The 23117-nt window shown below is 46.0% G+C and overlaps 1 protein-coding gene across 1 annotated transcript in view; it reads left to right on the forward strand.

The window, feature by feature from the left end:
• The window catches only part of FAM184B (family with sequence similarity 184 member B), a 73464-nt gene that overhangs the window by 13939 nt on the left and 36408 nt on the right, over window positions 1-23117 (forward strand). Inside the window, exons 2-4 of the mRNA XM_084860346.1 lie at window positions 13915-14685; window positions 16920-17055; window positions 17401-17537. Coding sequence (XP_084716472.1) covers window positions 13915-14685; window positions 16920-17055; window positions 17401-17537 — 1044 coding nt within the window. The remainder of the gene's footprint in view (window positions 1-13914; window positions 14686-16919; window positions 17056-17400; window positions 17538-23117) is intronic.

Here is a 23117-nt window from a genome sequence, read left to right on the forward strand (position 1 = left end):
GATGAGAACAAGCAGGAGGAAGAGGAGAGTGGTGCAAACTGGGTGGCTGCAGGCAGGGGGGAAAGTGCAGCAACATGGGCAGTGGCAGTGGGGAGGAAGCAGTGTGGCAGTGGTGGGAAGAGAAAATGGCATGGCTAGGGCAGCACGGGCTGGAGAATGGCCAGGCTGGTGCAGGAGCCCCCAGGAAGCAACTTGAAAGGCCCCCCTCCAATCTGGCAGCAATGCTGCTAGTATTCCCTCAGATAGATTCACTGACATTACAGAAGACTGGAGCTACTCACAGGTTTATAGGTTCCCTCTCACAGCTCTGGCTGAATAGGATCCCATCTAAGCAAATCTAATACTGGTAGGATGGCTTAGGTTAGTCTGCAAGCCTAAACAGAGACGAAGACAAAATGCATCAACAATGATAAGGAACTGGGCCAGGCTGCTGATGCATGCTGCTTTGTGAGGACATATCCCTGAAAAGCAGCTAAACAAATCACTTAAGGGTGCAACCCTATGCATGGTTAGACAGGAAGAAGGACTACAAATCCTAACATTCCCCAGCCAGCCTGGCTGACTAGGGCATGATGGGAGTTGTAGGCCTTCTTCCTGTCTAAACAAGCATAGGATTGCACCCTAAATAACCAATTTCCAGAGGACAGCCATCTAATGAAATGAGCCATGTTCCACAAAAGCTAATGCCGGAATAAATGTGCGAGTCTTTAAGGTACCGCAAGACTCTTTGATGCTTTAAAGGAATAATATATTTTTTATCCTGGCCATTGATCTGATTAACTTTTGTTTGTGTGTTTGTTTTTGTTTGTTTGTTTATGGCATTTATATACTACCCTTCATAATATTTAGCCTAGGGCTAAATGAAAATTAAAACAAGACAACAATATATAATACTAAACAGTTAAAATTTATAAAAAAATAACACAACTGCCAATTAAAACAGCAGAGTGAAAATTCATTTCCAACATTTAAAATCAGTTGCCAGCCCTCTTTTAGTCTAATATTAATTGTTCTTTATTGTTACCTGTCCTGAATTCTTGGAATAAGTCATCCAAAATAGTTCTGTTGATAGTTTCGTGAAGGAGATTTCTTAAGCCCTTCCTTCTCAGAATTGAAATTCCAGTGGAATTAATTCCTCCATCTCTGAAACTTGACATTTTTATTTATTTATTTTGCCGACGCTGATGTGTAGAGGTAGGACAAGGAAGAAGGAGTATGGCAGTTTCCAACAGTACCACTCTGCAAATTCAAATAGTACTACATGGAGCTCTGCTGAATCTTTCATTTCATAGAATCATGGAATAGTAGGGTTGGAAGGGGCCTATAAGACCATCAAGTCCAACCCTCTGCTCAATGCAGGAATCCAAGTCAGATCATCCCTGACAGATGGCTGTCCAGCCTCGTCTTGAATGCCTCCAGTGTGGGAGAGCCCACCACCTCCATAGGGAATTGGTTCCATTTGCACAAATGGTTGCCCATTATGCTTGTGCAGCTAGTTGTGCAAGTGGTTGTGCAAGTGGAATGTGCAACCGGTTGCACAACAGGCTGCACAAAAGTTATGTGCAAGTGATTGCACAACAGGTTGTACAAGCATAATGCAAAAATGCATAACGCACAATAGCTTACACAACTGCACTTGCGCAAATGTAACTTTGGCTGGATTCTCCTCTTGTGCATAATTCGGAACCTAGTTTCCAGTAGCGCAACATCGTTTCCGCTAATGGAATGACACAGTTGTATACTGCCCTATGTTTAGTCCATAATATAGAAAAGGCTCAGGGCTTCACCAAGCATTCCTTTTTTCTTACTGCTCTGCCAGTTCACGCCGGCCATGGCAGAATTAGGGGGACAGTTTTGACAGGCTGATCAGCCCAGCTTGCTGTGTATCTACAGTTTACAAGTGGATCAGATCCCAAGCCGTCTCTTCCCCATGCACAGAATGTCCCATTTCAGGGCTTTCTGCTTGCTCCCATTGGTGGCAGCTTTCTGCCCAGACACAGCAAGAGCCTCTGCCATGGCAGAGCCCACCCCCCAGCATCGTGCATCCTAATGCCTCCAGCACTCAACGTTGGGGGGTTACTATTATGCTCTAAATAGACTAGTAAAAATAAATACTAACATATCTGTACTTGTTCTCCTGGGATCATTTCAAAGTGCTTTCAAACCATTTCCCATCTAGTAGTGTATTGATCTTTGAAAGGTTCCTGCAAACTCTTCAGTATCCCCTATAAATTTGATGTTTGATACATTTTGCTACATTTCATGTGCCACTTTTGTTTAATTAATATACAGAAATAGAGCCTTTCAGCAGCGAAGATCGTACTTTTTCTGCATACCTTTTCATTTTGGTTTCAGTTCTGGATGCAAGTACACTGGTTGGGGTGACATTTCAGCAAGATGGGTGACATGGACTTTTCTGTTTAGAAAGCTCAGCACAGACATCCACTTTCATACTCAAGGTCCAACAGCTGGAAAAAGTGGAGGAAAGGATGGGACTGGTCTTCTGTCCTGCTTTATGTGAGGTTGGAGATGGAGAAGGAAGAGGCCTCTCAACCCTACTTAGTCCTTCACAGAAATCAGCAGGTGAAAACTTTTCACAGTGTGGAGAACAGTGCCTGCTGATGTCTGTTGCAAGGGACAGGAGCAGGACGGGTGAAAAAGTTAGCAGTGCTAGGGAGGTGGCAGCCTGAACTGGTGACAACCATGGTTTGCTCTTTGGGAAATAGCAGCCTATCATGAAGAAGGCTTGCTGTATGATTTTAGGTTTTCTCTATACTCTTGTCTGAAACAATATAAAGAAAGAGCCAATGCGATGTAGTGCTTAGAGTGCTAGAGTTGGAAAGGGAAGGCCCAGGTTCAAATTCTCACTCAGCCATGGAGTTCTTAGGGTGACTTTGGACCAGTCACCATCTCCCAGCCTAACCTACCCCACAGGGTTGTTGGGAAGATAAAGGGGGAATTAGGATCAGGTGTGCTGCCCTGGGCTCCTTGGAGGAAGGGTGGGATATAAATTTAACAAGTACATATTATTAATTAGCATAAGCAAACATTCCTGATATTGCCCTTTTACACTGCAGTCCTATGCATGACTGCTCAGAAGTAATTGAGTACAATGGGGCTTACTCCCAAGTAAATGGGTATGCGATTGCAGCCTTAATTTGTTTCTGCTTCCATCTGTTTTTACTTCATTGTCCCTTAAACTGGCAGCCCAAGCTTCTGTTTGAAACCACTGAGGTTTGATGCATGTATATATTTCACAAGAGAGATGTTCTGCTGCTCTACTTTTGATTCCTTGTGTGATCAACAGAATGTTGTAGTAAACAACCCACACTTGGGGTGTCTCAGGAATGCCAGACCACGTAATCTTAGATAAGCAGGGAAAAGAAAAAGAAACCACTAGTAAGAAATGGCTAAAAGAAAAAAGATGAAACTGATTTTGTTTATATTAAACTGTTATAATTTAACTGTAATAAAAAGGCTACACAAAACGAAGCTGACATCTGTGTTTTAATTCCTCTATGCTTACCTTAGAGTAAAAAAAATAAAATAAAAAATAAAAGGACATAGCTGCTAGCTACATCTTTAAAGGAATGTGTAGTTTGGCCCTGAGACAGGATGGAATTGTGAGCAGGATATGGGCATCACAGGGGAAGAGGACACATTAACTGAATCCTATACCCCTTCAGTCCATGGCCACACCCCCATCAACAATGCAACTTTACATCATCTTGGACCTGGTATAAGACATTTCCTTCCCATTGACTTCAAAAATTCAGAGGAAAAATTAAAAACAGCTGCCCCCATGTCAGCAACCACTCCATCTACATTGCCACAAAGAACCCAGGGCATAGTGTAATTCAGCACCCAGGCACAGCCCACCACGAGTAGATGGAGCCCACACAGGGGCACCATAACTCAGGTGTCAGTCATGCACACTTACAGCTCACATGGGGAAACCTTGGAGAAAGTGCACTTTGCACACAAGGGGAGCGCTTTGCACAAAACAACCTGTCCTCACAACACACATAGAGAACAGAGAACAGCACACTGGTGCTGTTCTACTGGTGATTGGATGCTGAGTTACACTATATCCTGGGCTCTTTGTGGCAATGTGGATGGAGTGGTCGTTGACGTGGGGGCAGGTGTTTTTAATTTTTCCTATGAATTTTTGAAGTCAATGGGAAGGAAATTTCTTATACCGGGTCCAAGACGATGTAAAGTTGTGTTCCCTTCCCAGAATCCTTACAGGGACCTAGAACCATCTGTGTTTCTTGCACATTGCAGGCGGATATGCTGCCAGCTAGGTTTCTGTGGACTGACTCCTTCTGTGCCATTCATGGCGTGGCTCACCTGCTGGCAGCTGAGCCACTGTTTCCAGGGACATCTGTGGGCATTTCTGCCATTGTTATGCCACGTTGGTGGTTTCTAGTTGTGTGTTTTCCCCCTCCCTTCCTAATCTGAGCGTGTATTGAATATGGTGGCCATTCCACTAACAGAGTGGCAGCATATCTCTGGTCCCGGGGTAATATGAGTATAGGATTGTTCTGTAAATAAATAATGGCACAGGATTCCTGTCAGCCTCCGAACCCGGAGACTGATGGGAATCCTATGCAGAGCAGGAGCAGTGCAGAGGCGATCTTTGCCTACACGCTCCCCCTGCTCTGCATTTTAGCTAGATGGGCATTTTCGCCCATCTAGCTGAAGTGTCAGAGATGGGGAGGGACAGAGGCTGGGGAAGGCTCATAGCTCCACTTCCCCAGTCCTCTCCCCGCCCACCAGCACACCTGCTTCCCCTCCTCTTCGAGCACATGTTTGTGAGCCCATAGAAGCAGCCCGTGCAGTTCTCTCTGCACTAGCTGTGAGGGGGTGGAGAGCTCGGACTGCTGGGTCCAAGGTTGGAGTGCTGTCTCTGGCCTCGGATCCAGGAATCCGAAATATCCTACAGCCCCCCAGATGCCATGTAGGGACCACAGGATGGCTCTCTAAATCTGTGCGTGTTGTCTACTGTCCCTTCAAAAGTAAGACAGTTTTATCATTCGGGGGGGGGCGTTCCTTTCAGTTTGTACCCTTCTCCAAACCTTCTCATGACATTGTTTACTCAGTTAATGAGTTCAGCTACAAGAACAGCTCTTTTAGTGCTGACAACAGATTCCTGCAAGACTCATGAGAGGAACAAGAAGCATAAATCAAGACATTTCCTCAAGATCCCCATGAATCACCTAATAACACCCCCACCCCTCCACTCCTTGTTTTATGCGGCTAGAACAAACACAGGACTCTTTTCAGTACAAGGTTTACCAGCAGGAAATGAACCAAAGGCTTTGTGGATGTGTGCATTTGTATGTGAGGATTCATTACAGGATGATCTTGCATCTATCAGTACAGAAGCATCATAGAGACTAGAGCTACCAGTGTCCAAATCCCAGTGGTGTCCTTAAGAGGGCGCCATCCCCATCCCACCCCCGTAGGAGAAAGTAAAGTTTGGTATTTGACAACATCAGGGCCCAAGCATTTGTGGTGGGGCAGTAGCATCTGGAAACATGGGCCCCTTCTCATACACACATTATGATCTCAGTCTACACATACAATCTTATGAGATGAAAGTTTATTCTGAAATTACATTTTCTGCATTTCTGAAATTGCACCATGGCCCACACTGGAGCTTTTCTATACCCCCAAACACTCACTTTTTTGTTTAACATATCATCCAGCCTGTAGAAGAGCCCTACTAAGCTTGCTGACTATTTTGTAACCTTTTGGTTAGTCATAATAATGGGATTGCCCTGTTATTTTTTGTTTTGTTTTCTTCTAATGGACCAAGTTGACTGCAGACATTATATAACTAGACAAATTCACTTCAAAGCTTTATTTTTCTGGCCTTTTCCTTGCAAAAAATTTTTCTCTCCAAATTCAATTTCTCTTGCAGGTACACTTGACAGAGTAAATAGCTGGGTAGCATAACCATTCTTGCCCCATAGTAGAATGTCTGCATTTTTTTATGAGTTGTTAGCTTGCTGAAATTTCCTTCTACGCTATTTGCGTTCCCCTTATTTTCGCCGTCTTAGTCTACGTAAATGTTTACGTAGACTAAGACGTGCCAAAATAGGGAACGCCGCCGCCATTTGCGTACGCGTGTGGTTTTTTGTTTTGTTTTTAAGTCAGCCGTGATAGGCTATGTAAAGATTTACGTAGCCTATCATGGTGTTTTTTAAAAATCTAGCCGTGATAGGCTACGTAAATCTTTACGTAGCCTATCACGTTGTTGTTGTTTTTTAAACCTGGAAATGGTGGCGGCGGCGGCCAGTCAGAAGACCGGCCGTCGCCGCCGCCGCTGCCGGAGCCGCCGCCGGAGCCGCCGCCGCCAGGAAGATCCGCCCCAGGTAAGTCCCGTCCTGGGGGGGTGGCAGGGGGTGGCGGGCTGTTCCGCCACCGATTTTGGGGGGCCGAATGCGCTGGCATTCGGCCTCCCCGAGATCTGTGGCAGAACTTTCGTACATCCCTATCACAGTGTGCAAAAAATCTATAAGGCTATACACATTTAACTGAAAATTAGTTACAGTTGTGTGGGGTTGTGGGGGTAAATCTCATTTTGAGATAAGTGGAGTTAGTTCATACTGTTTCCCAAAAGTGGAGTTGTGATTTTTTTTAGATGCAATATCTCACAAGGAAAATCTCAGAAAGATCTGTAGGATTCTTGTGGAGTTGACATTTGGAAGCTTCTTCCAATTCCTCAAGCTCTAGTGTCACATATTTTAAGGCTGAACAGAATGTAAAACAAATGTTATTGGTTGGTTTGAATCTGTGGTCTAATTCACAGCATTGTCCAATTTGCATTAAAAACATTCCTTCTGAATTACCATCACGTTCAGAGATCATAGAATATGATTCCTGTGAACTAGACATTTACTCTCATATATTCCGGGCCTGTAAATCCTACCAGTGACACTGGCTTCCACTGTCCTTGGGATCAATATCCCTCCCACCAGCTGTGACCCCTGTCCTGTCTATGCAGAAGGGAACTCTGGGACTGGTAATTCTTCAGTGAGCATGTTACATGGAGAAGCACAAATCTATCTTCTAAAGTACAAGTCCTAGTTTAATGATAGAAGCACAAGCTCTGTTCTAGAGAAGGGCCTGGGCCAGCAATTGACTGTTCAGAATGTTCCTCTAATGCTGCTTTTAATTGGCTCCAGCAAGTCTTACAGGATCTGGACAATAGATACACTGATAAAGGGAAATAAATTTCTATAAATATTCTCAACATGATCTACAATTTAGCCTCATGGTTTCCCCCTCATTATAAATGGTGCTGAATCACAGGGCCCTGATAACGGATACCCTCCCCACCCACCATGCTTAGGTCAGCATTGCAGTGGGAGCAAAACATGCCACTGCCCTTGACACTGCCCCAGCCACCAGCACCAAGGACACTTGTTGTTGTTGTTCAGTCATGTCCGACTCTTCATGACCCCATGGACCACAGCACGCCAGGCCTTCCTGTCCTACGCAAAACACACAGAGAAGCCCCTGTGCGGTATCTGCAATACAAAACCCTCTTTCCATACCACCATAAGACGACAAGCAAGTTGGCATTATATTAATGAGATTTACCATTTATATAGCACTTTTCAAATCAGCACTTCTTATGCCTTATGTCCACAATGAAAACAATGTACTTAAAAACTCATCCATTTCCTAATACAACAGCATTTGAGACTGAAAAGCTGCACTTTTCAATTGGGGGAAATTGTGGGGAAGAATGGAGTTAAAATAGTCCTTCTTCATCAGGAGTGACAGCCATCTCTGTGTGGCAATTTAAATTTAGAATGTTTCAGAATTAAAAATGCTGGTCAAAGTTGTCTCCTAATTCACCTGAGAGGTAGGAGTAGATAGTCCAACTAGAGAAAAACAGCCACCAGGCCCAATATTATCATATTCCTTATATCAGCAGTCATCAGGTAATAGTGATACTCAGCCTAACCAGCCTTAGAGAATGGATGAGGCAACATGGGGTGTGGGATCAGGATGAGACAACATCCATGGATGAGACAACATGGCGGGGGGTGGGGCAGGGAGAACCAGGCAAGTGAGCAGGATGAGTTCTTGACAAAAGTTAATCTTGTGAACTCACCAGTCATGTATGGAGGGCCACCAGAGGCTTAATAAGCCTCCTGTTGTTGGTGCCTGCCTGGAACTGTAAAAGCAGTGCGGTGACAAAGCAACTGCCAGGCCACAATACATAACGTATATATGTGTTGCTTTCAGCGTGGTGGGTTGGACTCAATGGTCTGGGTTGGACTCAGTGGTCTTATAGACCCCTTCTAACCCTACTATTTTATGATTCAGTAGGCCTGCCTTGGCCTTACGCTGGAGGTAACTCTTAAAACCATCCGCAACACAACAACTCACGACTTGTGTGTCAAACAGAGTTTTATTTTTATTGGTCTAGGTTTCAGCTCCTCCAAATCTCAAGGTGGCTTCTAAAACCAATATAAACAAACAGCAATCTAAAATTGTGAAAGACCATAAAAGTAGGAGAATTAAAATAGCAGCAAGAGAGCAAAGTACAATAAAAGTGGCACTGTTCCACAAAAACACGCACCTTTTTTAATGGACAAAGTTAGGTGCACTGATACACCCTCTTCAGGGTGCTCATTCCACAACTTCAGGGCTACCATGGAAAAGGCCCTACCCTTTCTCCCTCCAACCGACCTGATCTAACGTAATGCAGATCTAAGCCCTGCCTACTAATCTTAACAAGCAGGGGATGGGGTACTCATTCAGGGAGAGGTGCTCTCTGTTGCTAAAAACTGGTAATGGGCCATTGCTCAGTGGTGGAGCACATGCACTGCATGCAGGTTACATTGCTGACACCTCCATTAAAGAAGAGAAAAGGATCTAGGTTTCAAAACAGGACATGATTTTCTGTGGCTTTAATAAAATGTATATAGGGGAAATTTAGTTGGTGCAACTTCTCCCATTATTGTGCTGATGGGGCAAGGAGTGCTCCAGCTGCTGCAGTTGTCCTTTTCACCAGCACAGGTAGGCTGGGTTTACACATAATGCTAACCCATGGTATGGGTTGTTGAATTCTGGGTTGTTGTGATGTGTGAACCCAGCCATGCTAACAAACCATGGTTTGTTAACCATGAACCCAGAAAGTGAAAGCAAACCCATAGTTTGTTGTTGAGTTGTGAACTCTGGGTTGTTTAGACCATTGGTCGTTATGTGTGAACCCAGAACTGTGGGTTGTTCATGGGTTGTTTTGTCAGGCTACAGAGGTGGTGGGCAAGGGTGGTGAAAAAAACAGCTGCTCTACATGACAGTATTACAGTGCCATGAAGGCATTTGAGATACAGGGAGGGAGCGGGCAAAGGAGGAGGGAAATGAACAACCCAGGGATTGAGAACACAAACCACAATTTATTCAATTGTCTGGCAAACAAACTCTGGGTAGGGCAAGAAACCACGAGTAAACTATGGGTTAAATAAACCATGGGTTAGCATTATGTGCAAACCAGGTCATAGTGTGCAAAGAAGGGCAGGGCCCCTGTACCTTTCAAAGCTGCATAGGAGGGGGAATTTTGGCAGGTTTGGTTTATCATTCAGGGATGAGAAAAGCTTCACCTGCTTTTCTCTGTTCTGGTTAAAGGAACAGGAGTCCCATCCTCCTTTTCCATCTGGTCACTGTAAACAGAGCAGCCCTGGTCCAGGAACTGGTCCAAAATCTGGCAGTCAAAAATGGTTTTAAACCTTCATGCTATCCGTATCCAGCAATTAAAAGATAAATTACCTTAACAATTACTCATTATAGGCAAAGTGCAGAATTATTTAAGCCAGTTTCCTGTCATTTGACAGCAGCTGTTAAATAATTAAGTAACATTCACAGGGTATGTGATTGCTCCTTTAGGAGGACGGATTCTGGCAAGTAGTTTTCTTTGGCTAACCCCCACCCCCCAAACCCCTTCATGTAACACATGAGAACTCACAAGAAGTAATATAAAACTAAGCCTTATGAATAAGTGTCTAATTGTAGTTAACAACCAAATGGGTTGAGATATTTGTTTACTCAGTTCCCAGAATAAATTGTGCTGTCTGTTTTGCTGTTGCATATTTATCTGGAATAATCCTAGGTACAAGCAGTAATACTCATGTTATTTTTAATAAAGCTGCAGCCTTTAAATAATCACCAGGGCATGAACTTTTTATGTCCATGTCTTTCCCTTTGCTTAGTGGAGGACTGGCATGTGGGATCTTAACAATAACACGAAGCCTGGTGGCTGGGAAGCAATCCCAGGGCGTCCCCAACAGCCCAGCCCAAGGTCTCTCGCTGCGTGAAGTGGGACGGAACACAAGCTGCAGTCTCACATCCCTCCCCCCATTCCCCCCCCATCTTATCTTTGCTACTGCCACCACATCAGCTCTTCTGGTTGTGGGGCTCTCATGAGAGCCCAGCCAGCCAGGTCTCATGAGAGCCCCGCGGCGGCTTCTCCTGACCATGTGGTAGCAAAGGTGAGGGCACACAACAAGGGAAACAGAGGGCAGGGGGTGCTCCAGAGAGCCCTGTGGCAAATGCCACAGTGGGAGAGTGGCTGGCAGGGCTCTCCAGAGCACTCACTGGAGTGGCAGGGCAGCAGAAGCAGGCCCTCCTGACAGTGGGACAGGCAAGGGTGCCATGCAATTTGCCACTCCTCCCACTCTGCCGCCTGATGTGGGCACCTCACCCTACTTCATGATAGGGCCAGCCCTGCTCTCCACCATCTCAGAAGGCACACAATGCTGGTTCAGCAACTGCTCCCTGAGTACCTGCCAGGTCCAGCCCTACTATTAGGCAGACTGAGGTGACTGCCTCAGGCAGCAGATGCTGGGGGGCATGGCATGGTGGCAGCTTCCCAGCTATTCTCATGAACTCTCCAGATATTCTCCTCTGCTGGAGAACAGAGCAGTGTATGCCACACAGCCTGTCCTGCCCCTCCTAAACTAGCCTGTTACTTCAGGTATGGGGGGGGATGCTATCCTATCACCAGTGTTCAAGTAAGACCCATGGCCGCTCACTTGTGGGGTGCCACAGGGTTCCATCCTCTCTCTGATGCTATTTAACATCTATGTGAAGCCAGTGGGGGCTATCATCAGGAGGTTTGGGGTGCGGTGTCATCAATATGTGGATGACACACAGCTCTACCTCTCGTTCAAATCTTCACCAAGGTTGGCCGTAGAATCCCTGTCCAAGTGTCTGGAGACGGTGAGTGGCTGGATGGGGAGGAATAAGCTGAAGCTGAACTCTGACAAGACCGAGGTACTTTTGGTGGGAGACAAGAGGAGGTTGGAGGATGCTGACCTGGTGTTGAATGGGGTACAGCTACCCTTGAAAGACCAGGTCCGCAGCCTGGGGGTCATTTTGGACTCCCAGCTGTCCATGGAGGCTCAGGTGTCAGCTGTGCGCCAGAAAGCGCTGTACCAACTCCATCTGATACAGTGGCCGCACCCCTACCTTCCCGACCATCTGCTCCCATTGGTAGTACATGCCCTGGTCTCCTCTTGTTTAGACTACTGTAATGCGCTGTATGTGGGGTTACCCTTGAAGACAATTTGGAAGCTGCAGCTGGTACAGAACGCGGTGGCTCGCCTGATTAAAGGCAGCTGCCGGTGAGATCACATCACTCCAGTGCTGAAGGAGTTGCACTGGTTACCAGTTGTTTTCCAGGCCAAATTCAAGTTGTTGGTTTTGACCTTTAAAACCCTATGGTTCTGGCCCAGCCTATCTTAAGGAGTGCCTTCAGCAACACCAGACAGGCTGCTTAACAAGATCAGCCTTGGATGGCCTTCTCTCTGTCCCATCAGCCAGGACAGCTAGACTGGTGGGGATTAGGGAGAGGGCCTTCTCTGTGGTGGCCCCCTCTCTGTGGAACTCCCTCCCTAGGGAACTCCGCCATGCCCCCTCTTTAATGAGCTTCTGCCCCTCATTAAAAACATGGTTGTTCAGGCAGGCATTTGGGGTGGGTTAGGGTATTTTAGAAAATGTTTTTACTGTAGAATTGTATTGTTTTAAACTGTTTTATTATATACTTTGTACATTGCCCAGAGTGGCTGGGTGACCAGCCAGATGGGCGATTAATGAATTAAATAAATTAAATAAAATAAATAAATTCAACTGACACTCCAGTACTGTATGTGGAGTGTATCTTGTCCAAGCACCAAAATGTCTTGGGCTGGCCCTGGTTCTTCCCATGTTATGTGAAGTGCCAGGAGCTTGAGTCCTCACTGGTAGTTTCCTTCCCTCCTCTTGGAATAAAATTCCCCAGTGATTCCCTTTCTTCTGCTATCTCACTTCTGTCCATTTGGGCAGGCATGCAGGGGTCCTGCAAGGTCTCTTGCTCTGCCTGCAGAGACTTCTGAAATGCCCATCTACCTCCTCTTCTGACTTCTTCCCTTGGCTCAGTCATAGTTTGAATCTGTGCACAGGTCATATGAAAACTATGGTTGATGCTGGAAAGGGAAAGGAAATCATTTCAGAGGTTCGAAACACATACCTGATGCAAACCAGAGATGGGGAACACATTTCCTGATGCAAACCAGGTGTGCTTCCAGAAGAGGCTTTCATAATACCATAACCCTGCCCCATTCACAGAATTTTACGAGGGGTCCAGACAATGTTGTCTTCCATTCATAACTCTCCCGTATCTTCCAACCATTTCTTCCATCCTTTTCCAAGGGAGTGGTGACATTCTCATTACTTGGTAGGAAAGTTTGAGCTTACTAAGGTTGTCTGTATGCTGCAGTGTTGATCTGTGCAGGGGGAGACTGGATATTTTTTTAGTCCCCATTTCCATGAGTTATACTTACATTCAGTTTCGTTGCAGAATTGAGATCCAAGTGCTACACAGAGCATTTCCTTTCCTGCTTTTCCACTACATAACCTCTAGGTGGCACTGTAGTATAGCAGAATAGCACAAATAAACAAGTGAAAAAAGCAATTTCTTTCCTTTTACAATTAAATACTGAATTTTCCCTGCTCTAAAAAAATCCTCTTTAGACACAGAAAGTGTTCTTTAGAAATGAAGCAAAACTGCACGGTTATGATGTTGTCTAAAGAATCCATAAAGAACCATGAGTTGTTTATGACCAGCCCATGATAAATGCCTCATGCCCACCATGGGCCTGGTTCACGCGGCTGAGGCCTCAGGGCAAGTCCTATTCAGGGAATTCTGGCCAAACAGATTTCCCAGAGAGACAAGATATAAAGCAGCACCATGGAGAGCTCTGAGTGAAGCAGTAGATTGTGACTGAACCTTAAGCATGGTTTTGGCTTCTTTTAGGCTGGTTAGCCCTGCCTCCCTATTGATTGAGGTCTTCTCCTTTAAAAGGGACCAGTCTATTTCAGCAGCCTCAGGCTGTGATGACACAAAAGTGGGAAGTGGCTGCAGCGTGGTGATATGTACATTGCTGAAGTCCTCATAATACGAGGATGACAACACAACATCCTCTGGACTCAGAGGAGCTGGTCCCTGAGACCTTCTTGGAAAACTAGTTCTTAAGGAGGTGACAACATCGTGATGTCCTTCTATCACTCAGCCCTTTCCCTGATCCATTAATTCAGGAGCCACAGAGTGGCTGGGTGACCAGTCAGATGGGCGATTAATAAATTTAATAAATAAATAAATAAATAAACATCCTCTGAGGATGAAGGGTTGGGGTCCTGATCGATGGCACCTCTTCCACAAATTTAAAACTTTCCTGAAGTTTTAAATGTATATTAACTAAAATTCAATGCATATTTTCTTTGAAGTGAAATCAATTCAGTTGAGTGAAAGTTGCAGGATTGCTGCCTTAGAAATAAAATTGTGGACTTTTTACTACTATGTATTACTAGGTTTCCCTGCTCCTTATTTTGTTGATTATTTCCTTGTGAGTACAGGTGATATATGCTTTGAACACTAAAAATGATGAGCATGAGGCCAGCATCCAAGCTCTCAAGGAGGCCCATCAAGAAGAGATCCAGCACATCCTTGCTGAGACACAGGAAACACTCCTCCAGTATCAAAACAAAGTGGAAGAAGCACAGGAGCTCCAGAAGTATGTCCAGTCCCTTGAAGAAGCTTTGGAAAAACACAGGCAGCAAAAAGAAGAGGCATTGTCAGAATTGGCCCCGTGCAAGAAACATATAGATGAGAGGGAGCCTCAAATAGAGGCCAAACAAACAGATGAGAAGATTTTCCTCCCCTTGGAAATGCTGTGCACAAAGCTAGACTGTAAACACAGAGTTCAGGCTTCAGACAAGGAGTCAGATGGCCTTGTAAACAAAGACTGGGCATCTGGGGGAGAGACACTGGATAACAAGGGGAAGGTAACTGAATTGTACAGCCTGGACATACAGGCTGTAATTAATGAGACAATGAAACTCAAGCAGGAGAACCAGAAACTGGCAGAAGACTATGCCGAGAAAGTAAGCCAACTCCAAGCCTCTCATGAAAGAGAAAAAGAAACCTGGAGAAAGGCCATGCAGCAGTCGGTGGCCGATTCGTGCAGAGAATGGCAGCAAAGGGAAATGGAGCAAAGGAAAAACTACAAAGCCCAAGAAGCTGCATCCCAGCAGCAGCTGGGAAAGCTGGAGGCTGACCTGGAGTCAAAAGGCCAGCAAATAAGTGAACTGAAAAAGTATTCCCAGAAGCTGAAGGAGAAGATGCAGGTAGGATGTGAGGTGCTTAAGCCATACGCCCATAAAATTAGCGAGTGATGACATCTTTGAATTGTTTTGCACCTTGAATCATCAGTGTGCAAGCAACCTGCACACCATCCTTGATGCTGGGTGGCTTAACCTGGGCACTGATGGAGACATGGAGTGATAGTGGAGGGAAGGCGGGAGGAAGAAGGCTCCTTTTCCCCTTTCTAAAGGTTGTGGGAAGGGGGCAACATGTCTCTAAAGTCCTTTCTTCCCCTCCCACTCCAAACCCCCCAGGAGTTGAGAGCAGGAGAGCAGAGCAATGCTGAGCCAGGCCCAGCGCCAGCATCTGGCACCCTTGTTGAGTGAGAGCAGTACATAGGAAACGCTGCCCCCAATGAAGCAATGCTTCTGTATATGTTACTAGTCCCTGTATTTGCTGAGCAAATCTTACATAGAATTGATTATAATGGAAAGATCTGTTCCAACAACCAGGTTTCCCATAGTGGAAATTGACACTACGTGACTGAAATAGTTAGAAGCATGTCATTTTATTCCAATTCATGAGCTAATGCAGATTGTCAAAAGAAAACAGTCAATCCCTGGCAAAATTGTGGAGCAGCAGGGACAAAAGGAACATAATTTTCTATATTTTACACATTTCTCATGAAGGCTGCTTTGCTTACAGCAGATTTCTCATTTGGCAGAAGCTCCCTTCAGAACTGAGAATATTTCCTCAGAACTACATGGAGGATGAAAGGCTGAAAAGAAAAAGTATTTCTCGGGAAGCATACCTCTGATCATTAATTAATACTTAAGGCAAAGTTATTAAATATATATTAATGATCGGAGATAAGAGGACTTATGCTTTTTTCCATGATTTTCCAACTGTATTTCCCCTTGGATGGATATGAAGCAACCAGAGACTTGTGACTGAAGGGCACCTTATTGATGTGAATTATTAATTATTACTAATTATACAGCAGATTGCTTTCTGACGCATGCTTTGTTGACCATATTATGCTGGTCCTGTACCTACTACACTGGCTGCTTATTTGTTTCCAGGCACAATTGAAGATGCTGATGCTTTCCTAAGACTCTAAATGGCTTGGGACCAGGATATATGAAAGACCTCCTCATTCCTTATGAACCTGTTCATAGTCTTAAGATCTTCTTCAAAAGCTCTTCTGTATGCCCCATCACCCAGAGGGGATAGGTTGGTAGGAATGCAGGATAGGGCCTTCTCTGTGGCAGCATCACATCGGTGGAACTCTCACTCTAAGGAAGCTAGACTGGCCCTTTTTTGTTCAGTTTTAGGCAGGCTGTTAAAACCTTTTTGTTCCACCTAGCTCTTTAGTATTTTTAGTTTATTAGCTCCACATTCTGTTTTTTAAGATTTACTCTTGCTCTTAATTCTGCTGTAGTTATGTTTTTAAGTTTTTAAGGACGTAACCCTATGGGATTGCTGACTGCTAGGCAGAAGCCTCTGATCTTGAAGCCTTCCGAGTATCCTATACCCTAACAGGCTGCTCCGGTGGGGCAAGCGGCGCAACAGAGGTGATTTTTGTCCCTCTGTCCTCCTTTTTCATTTCCTCCTCTGACAGGCCTCTGAGCCTGTCGAGAGAGGCCGTGCTGCCAGGGTCAGGGCTGGGACTGGAGAGGCCACAGGATACAGCAGATCCTGGCCCCTTCTCTCCCCTCCCTTGCCTGCCCACATGAACACCCTTTGTTTGACTTCTACAAGGTAATCCGAGGTCGATTTTCTGACCTCAGGAAGCAGCCATAGGAGCTGCAAGGGGGTGAGTGGGGGAGGGGGAGAGGGATTAAAATGCAAAGTCCCCCTCCCAAGTCATAGGAGTGTCTACAGCTTCAGGGCGGGGACTTGGGCATATCCTGTGGTCCCTGGAACACTCCTAGGGACCATAGGCTTGCTCTGTAAATTGCTTTGTACAGTTTTAGAATGATTTAAAGTTTTAACTATAAGTTACCTTGTGGACCCTATTTGGGCTGAACAGTAAATGTATAAACAAATAAAATAAAAATAAAAAATCTCCTAAGAGCAGAAAACTCCATGGTATTTTCTTCAGTCTGCCAAGAGCAAAACCTGTATCTTCTTTGCCCCACTCCAAACAAGCACTGGACCTGATCTGAGACTACTTACCCAAAGTTATGCAACAACAAGAGGGGATGTTCCTACAACAAGTACTTTTAACAAGCCAAGACACTAACCATAAACGTATCACCATGTAATCTGTTTGCAGGACCTGGAAACGCAGCTCAAGGAGGCACAGCAAGTAACTACGGAGTCTAAAAGTATTCGGAAAACACTGGAAGAGGAGCTGATGGCTGCCAAAGAGAGGCTTCTGTGGCAAGAAAATGAAATACTGCATAGCACAGGTAAGAGTTGAATCCATGCAGTTCCTGGGTGCTGCAGTAGTGTAGCGACTAAGAACGTGAGCTGGGAAATCCACAGTTCAAGTCTGTCCTCAGCCATGAGGTCAGTAGGTGGCCTTATGCAAGCTGCCATACTGCCCGCCTCTGCCCGCATTGGCGACACAGGGACTGTAACACCAGCCAACCTCACAGCGCTGTCGTCATGGTGCTGCAACACTGTCTATGAAGTGCTTCGAACACCTGCAATGTCCTATACAAATGCAACGCGTTCATATCACGAAACGCTTCATCCTCTTAATCGCACCCATGAATATTTCAACGGATAATGTGTGTTTGTGGAATTTGCAGAAGCAACGGAGATTGCGCTGAATCCCCACAGCAAAGCCAGGAGCGAAGTGGATGAACTGAAGACCCCCATCCTGCTCCATCAGCAGCCATCGTCTACCAAACAGAGCCAAGGCACCCAAGGTGGTGGAGACGCTCAGGTGCATGAACATCTGCTTTCTCTCCCTTTATGTAGGAAAGGTCCTCCATCATGATCTGACTTGGTAAACAATTGACTGTGCCATCCCTTCCATTCCCATGTTTAATTGGGGCCGGTCTATACCTTCCTGTATATACAGGCAACATCCTATCAATATGTTCTCCAAGAGAGGAGCTAGGTGGCCAGAGATAGGGGAGACCCCATGAAGCCATTGCCCTATTGGATCTGCTTCATATGTTGCCGGCAGCAGTGTGGTTGCTTCTGACCCATGACTGCTCCCATGCCATTACTGCCAGCATACATCCGCTAGGCTGGATTGCATGGGTGTGTACAGTGCTAGCAGCAGCCACTCCATAGGGGAGTGTGTCACTAGCAAGACAGGTAACCATATGATCTCTCCTAGACACATGGATGGAAGCTACATACAGTACTAGATGCAGCCATGGGAAAGTGGCAACCACACAGCTGCAGGTAACATATGAAGTGGGACTTATTTAGCCCTGACACCCTTCGGTTCCGTAAGCAGCGCAGTTCTGCTGTTGATCCAGAACCAATTCAGATGTTTAGGAAAAGCCCATGGCACAAGACTTTGGAAACAAAGCCCTATGAGGAGAGACTGAAAGAACTGGGCATGTTTAGCCTTGAGGAGAGGGGAGGAAGGATAGCGCTCTTCAAGTCCTTGAAAGGCTGTCACAGAGAGGAAGGCCAGGATCTCTTCTCGATCATCCCAGAGTGCAGGACATGGAATAATGGGCTCAAGTTACAGGAAGCCAGATTCCGGCTGAACATCAGGAAACACAACATTGGCACCTAGGGAGGTGGTGGGCTTTCCCACACTGGAGGCATCCAAGATGAGGCTGGACAGCCACTTCTCAGGGATGCTCTGACTTGGATGCCTGCATTGAGCAGGGGGTTGGACTCAAAGGTCTTATAGGCCCCTTCCAACCCTACTTTTCTATGATTCTATGAATGCAGGTAAGGGGCTGCATATTTGAATGTTCCTCCATGTTAAAACATCCCCAAGCTGTGATGACTGGTGGCTGCAGGCACAGCAGCAGCTCAGTTGTCATGGGCAGGCTGGAAAAGGTGAAGCAAGGCAGCCACCAGGCAAAGAGATGAACAGGTGGGCAGAAGAGCTGCTACACAGGTGCAGGTTGTCTGATAGCAGCTTGACCTTTACATGTTTGTCAGAGTCCAGAGTGCGGCTTTATAAGCCCAGGTAAAACCCCACTAGCCCCTTATGACAAGTGCTGAGTAAGACGTGCATCACCTTCTTACCAGGTGTGTCAGTACGAGAGCCTCACTGCAGCAGGTAACAGGCTAGTGGCCCCCTCTTTGGGCAAGGTGCCATGGTGGTACATAGAGCAAAGGACTGCTGCTCTAGCTGTGAGGATCTCTAGCTGGAGACCCCCGGTGCCTTTACAGTTAGGCCACACTTACAGTGTAGAGTGGCAGCACAGCAGGGACAAGGACTCTGAACTAGCTTGTGGCAATCCCATCTGTGTCTAGCAGCTACGGCTCCCTTTCGTTTTTACTCTAAAGTAGGTGCAGGGGCCTGTTCTGAAACTAAAAAGCCCCCCTACCCCCATGCTAGTTTTAAAGTAGTGTCTGTCTCCACCACCACCACCCCATGCACTTACTGTTGACATTCGTGCCATTGATGTCTGCTGCTCTTTCAGGTCTTGATCTAGCTGTGGTATTCTTTTGGGGGCAGCCTTTTCTTTAACTGGAGAACAGGCCATTTAACCCAGGCAGTGTTGATAAACCTGTCCCTCCATGACTTACATTTATAAGCATGCATTGCTTTGGCCCTTGAATTCATCATTTGGCCTTCCTCTGGTTTGCTATGGAGGGTCACTTTAATTAACATAGCAGTATCTTGTAGCCCAGGGAAACTGCAGGTTTGGAAAAAGAATCCCTCAAGCAGCAGCCCAAAGAAGAGCCTCGCAAAATCAACCATGAATCCAATGAAGAGAAAATTAATTTGAAAGAGCAGCTGGTAAAAGGGCTGGAAGACCTTGTAAATAAGCGCACTCTTGAAATCGAATCGGCCCAAGCCTGAGTCTGTGGACGCTGAGAGAAAAAAACGGCAGACGGTGGGATTTTTCTATTAACAGGCTCTGTGATTCATCGGTTTCTTTAAATCTCTTTGGTCATGCTGACATCATTTAAATTATCCTTACTACACTGGGAGCTTTAAATCACAATGAGGGTTTTATTGCTATGTTTTTCTTTTTTAAAAAATGAGCTGAGCTAGTGTTTTCCCATTAAAAAAAAGTTTTCTGAGAAAGAAAGGAAGGTTAGTTTACCCTTGACATGATTCCTGTATTCCTGGCATTGCTGCTGCTTGCCTGCACTGCACATGACACAACTGTGATTAATGTTAATAGCTGCCCAAAAGAAAGATGTGGATCGCCAACATGTGCTCCTCCTGCAGGTTTCGCTTCTTAGGGCCTTTGCTTTTTAAAGCTTGGATGGAATTGATAGAATTCCCTGGTTGGCAACTAGTTTTTTACAGGGATCTTATCTTGAAGTGAGTAAGGGCTGATGGACCAGAGAACTGATAAGGGCAAAGGTCTCTCTAACCCCATCCTCCGCAGCACGAACGACAGGAGAGGATCTGGCAGAGTGCTGCCTTAATGGAGCCCTAACTCAGTCTCTTTTCATGCCTTGGAGCCAAATTACACATTACCATAGCTGCATAGTTCCAGCCTTGAGTGCAGGGTTTCCCCACACAAATTGCCAGCATGCCAGCCCCCACAATCCAGATCAGGACCCAGGGGTGGGGTAAGGGAGACTGATCCCTTTCCTCCATAATGTGGTCCCAATCCTGATCAGCCCCCCACCTATGCCTGCAATTCACATTACCAAAAAATGTTGCATTGAAACAAACTGATTGGGCGGGCGGGCGGGCGGGCGGGCAGGGGGGCAATCCGAATTGCAACCTTGGGGAGCAATCTGGATCAGGGCCTAGTGGGAGGTGATTCACTCCACTAGGAGATCAGGTCCAGGGGGGAGGGCGGGAGCATGCTGGCAATTTGTGAAAAACAAAACCAGCACTCAAGGCCAGAACTACGCAGCTAAGGCAACATATGGTTCGGCCCTATTAGAACCTGTGCAGGAGTCAAAAGCTGAAGTGCATATGGGTGGAGTCTTTGACTTCAATGCCCAGTTCTTTGATCTGACCCATCAGCTTCCTAGTTTCTTCGTCCCGTCCCCCCTGCACCCCATAAAATCCTAACAAATTTTAACAGTTCTTATATGTTGCTCAACTTTCTCATTTAAATCTTCAGCAGCCTTTTCAGACATTTTCAAAATCTGTCCAGGATTTTCCCCACATGCTGTAACAGAGCTTATTTTCTTAACTTCACTCTTTTTAACCCTGTTCTTCAGTTTCTTATCTCTTCACTTAGTTCTTGGATTTCCTCCATCATCAATAGCTTTGAGCTCTTTGGAGTACTGTCCTTATATCTTCTGCTATTAATATGTCTACAGGTACTTCTGGTCAAGGCTTTTAGTTGCTGTTGCCCTGCCTCTTTCCCAGAATTTTAAGGGGGGCCCAGATGCTGTCATCGCCCACTCGTAACCCCACTGGGTTTTCCCACCACTTCATCCATCTTGGTTCTTAATACAAAAATCTGTTAAGGAAGAAAAGGCAATAGCTGCACAGTGCCTTCCAACTGGTAGTGCAAGGACCCCTCCATCTGGAAGCACCCTCCAGCCTCTGCTCTCCTCTCCTCTGCTACGTCCCATGCTACGTGAAAAAATTATTTAATTCTAAGTGGAGCCCCCTGTTTTTCTGTATGAAGAATGGTTCACTGTATGATCCAAACATTTTCTACAAGGGCTCCCTCTAAAAAAGAGCAAATATGTTCTTAAAGCAGGGGTGGGCAACGTGTAGCCCTCCAGATGTTGTTGGACTGCAACTCCCATCAGCCACTGGTGATGGTGAGGGATGATGAAAGACCATGAACTGCCCACCCCTGGTTTAAAGGCTCTGTCTCAAACATTTATTTATCTATTTAGTATGTTTTGGGATGGCCCCTCCAGTAAATAAATATGTATATGTTCAAACTTACATATGGCAAAATCAATTAGCAAAGACAAAACCCCTCACAACTACAATTAAACAAGAGTACCAAATTAATTGAAAGGTTGTTACTGCTAACTTCTATATGCGCCTCAACTTTAAATCAGGAGAGTTCTTATTATATTTATTTATTTATTGTTTTTTTTATCCCGCTCCTCAGCCAGAAAAGGCTCCCGGAGCGGCTTACCATCAATGAACAAAGAAGACAGTCCCTGCCCACAGGCTTACAATCTAAAAAAGACACAACACACAAGGAAAAGGCAATGGGGAGAGGAGAAAAAAGAATTAGGTAGACTGTCAGCAGGGCTGGTGGGATGGCCCTGTTCCCCCCTCTCATCTCCCAAAGGAGGGGCAGTCCAATTGGAGCAGGCCCTGATATTCCCTTTGCCTGCTCCCTCGCACCTTCTTCTTCCCCACAGGGCCATGGATCGCAGTTAGCCGGGGGGGGGGGAGTCCAACTGGAGCAGGCCCTGATGTTCACTTTGCCTGCTCCGTCACGCCTTCTTCTCCTTCTCCTTCTCCTCCTCCTCCTCCTTCTTCTTCTTCATCTTCATCTTCATGATTATAAGGGGAAAGTCTGTGGGGAAAGAGAACGTCCAAATAATATTTTCTTTGATTGCTGGCCAATAGCTTAAGCCCTCATGACTACATTTCTGAACTATTTCCAAGTTAGTCCAGAAACAGCGTACCTTAATGGTCACTGACGGGGACTTGCCAAAGAGGGACAAGCCCTTCTGGCTGTATGCTGCCGGCAACGCTCTCCCTCTTTTTCCCTGAACGCAACACTTTCTGACTGCTCATTAGGTCTGGGTAGAGAAAAAGGCTAGCATTTCTCCTACTCCCAACAAGACTGAACTCCCAAGCAGCTACAGGTTGGAGGGTGAACAAGTTTCCACATGGGGAGTGGGACCATAGTGAGGCCTTTCTCTTTCCTCCCATTATCAAGTCTGCCAATGGTGCTCTCCGTCTTTCTCTCTTGACTACAACAAAATGGGGCTGGCTTCAGGGTTGAGAAGACTCTTAGCATGGAGACCTCTGGTGTCCCTCATGTTTTGGGGTGGTGGGCAGCCACTCCCCCTCCTCCTCCACATTTCTAGTGGGAGTGGGCAGACAGGCCTACTGGAGAACGAATACCATACAATCGCTCTGGGCCACAAGGGTGGTTACTTGATGCTCAATGAAGCGCCAGAAAGGGGGGGCAGGGCAGTAGTGCAGGGCCAGCCCTACCATTAGGCAGAATGAGACAACCACCTCAAGCAGTGGATGGTGGGGGGCAGGAGCAAGGTGTTGTCGGACAGTGCTGTGTGTGCCATGTTGACTCCTAAGCTAACCTGCGGCCATCAGGTGAACTGGAGGACACTGGTCCATCGCCAGCATTAAAGTAACATTCAGGCTCTGTGGAGTGCCATCTTGTCCTTTGCCTCCAGCCACAAATTGCCATGGGCAGGCCCTGCAGAAGCCTCAGCAGTGCTGGGTCCGAGACATCTGCTT

Source organism: Heloderma suspectum, chromosome 5, assembly GCF_057233095.1.
Source record: "Heloderma suspectum isolate Gila_16-S chromosome 5, 16-S_ref, whole genome shotgun sequence".
In the NCBI taxonomy this organism is placed as follows: Eukaryota; Metazoa; Chordata; class Lepidosauria; order Squamata; family Helodermatidae; genus Heloderma; species Heloderma suspectum.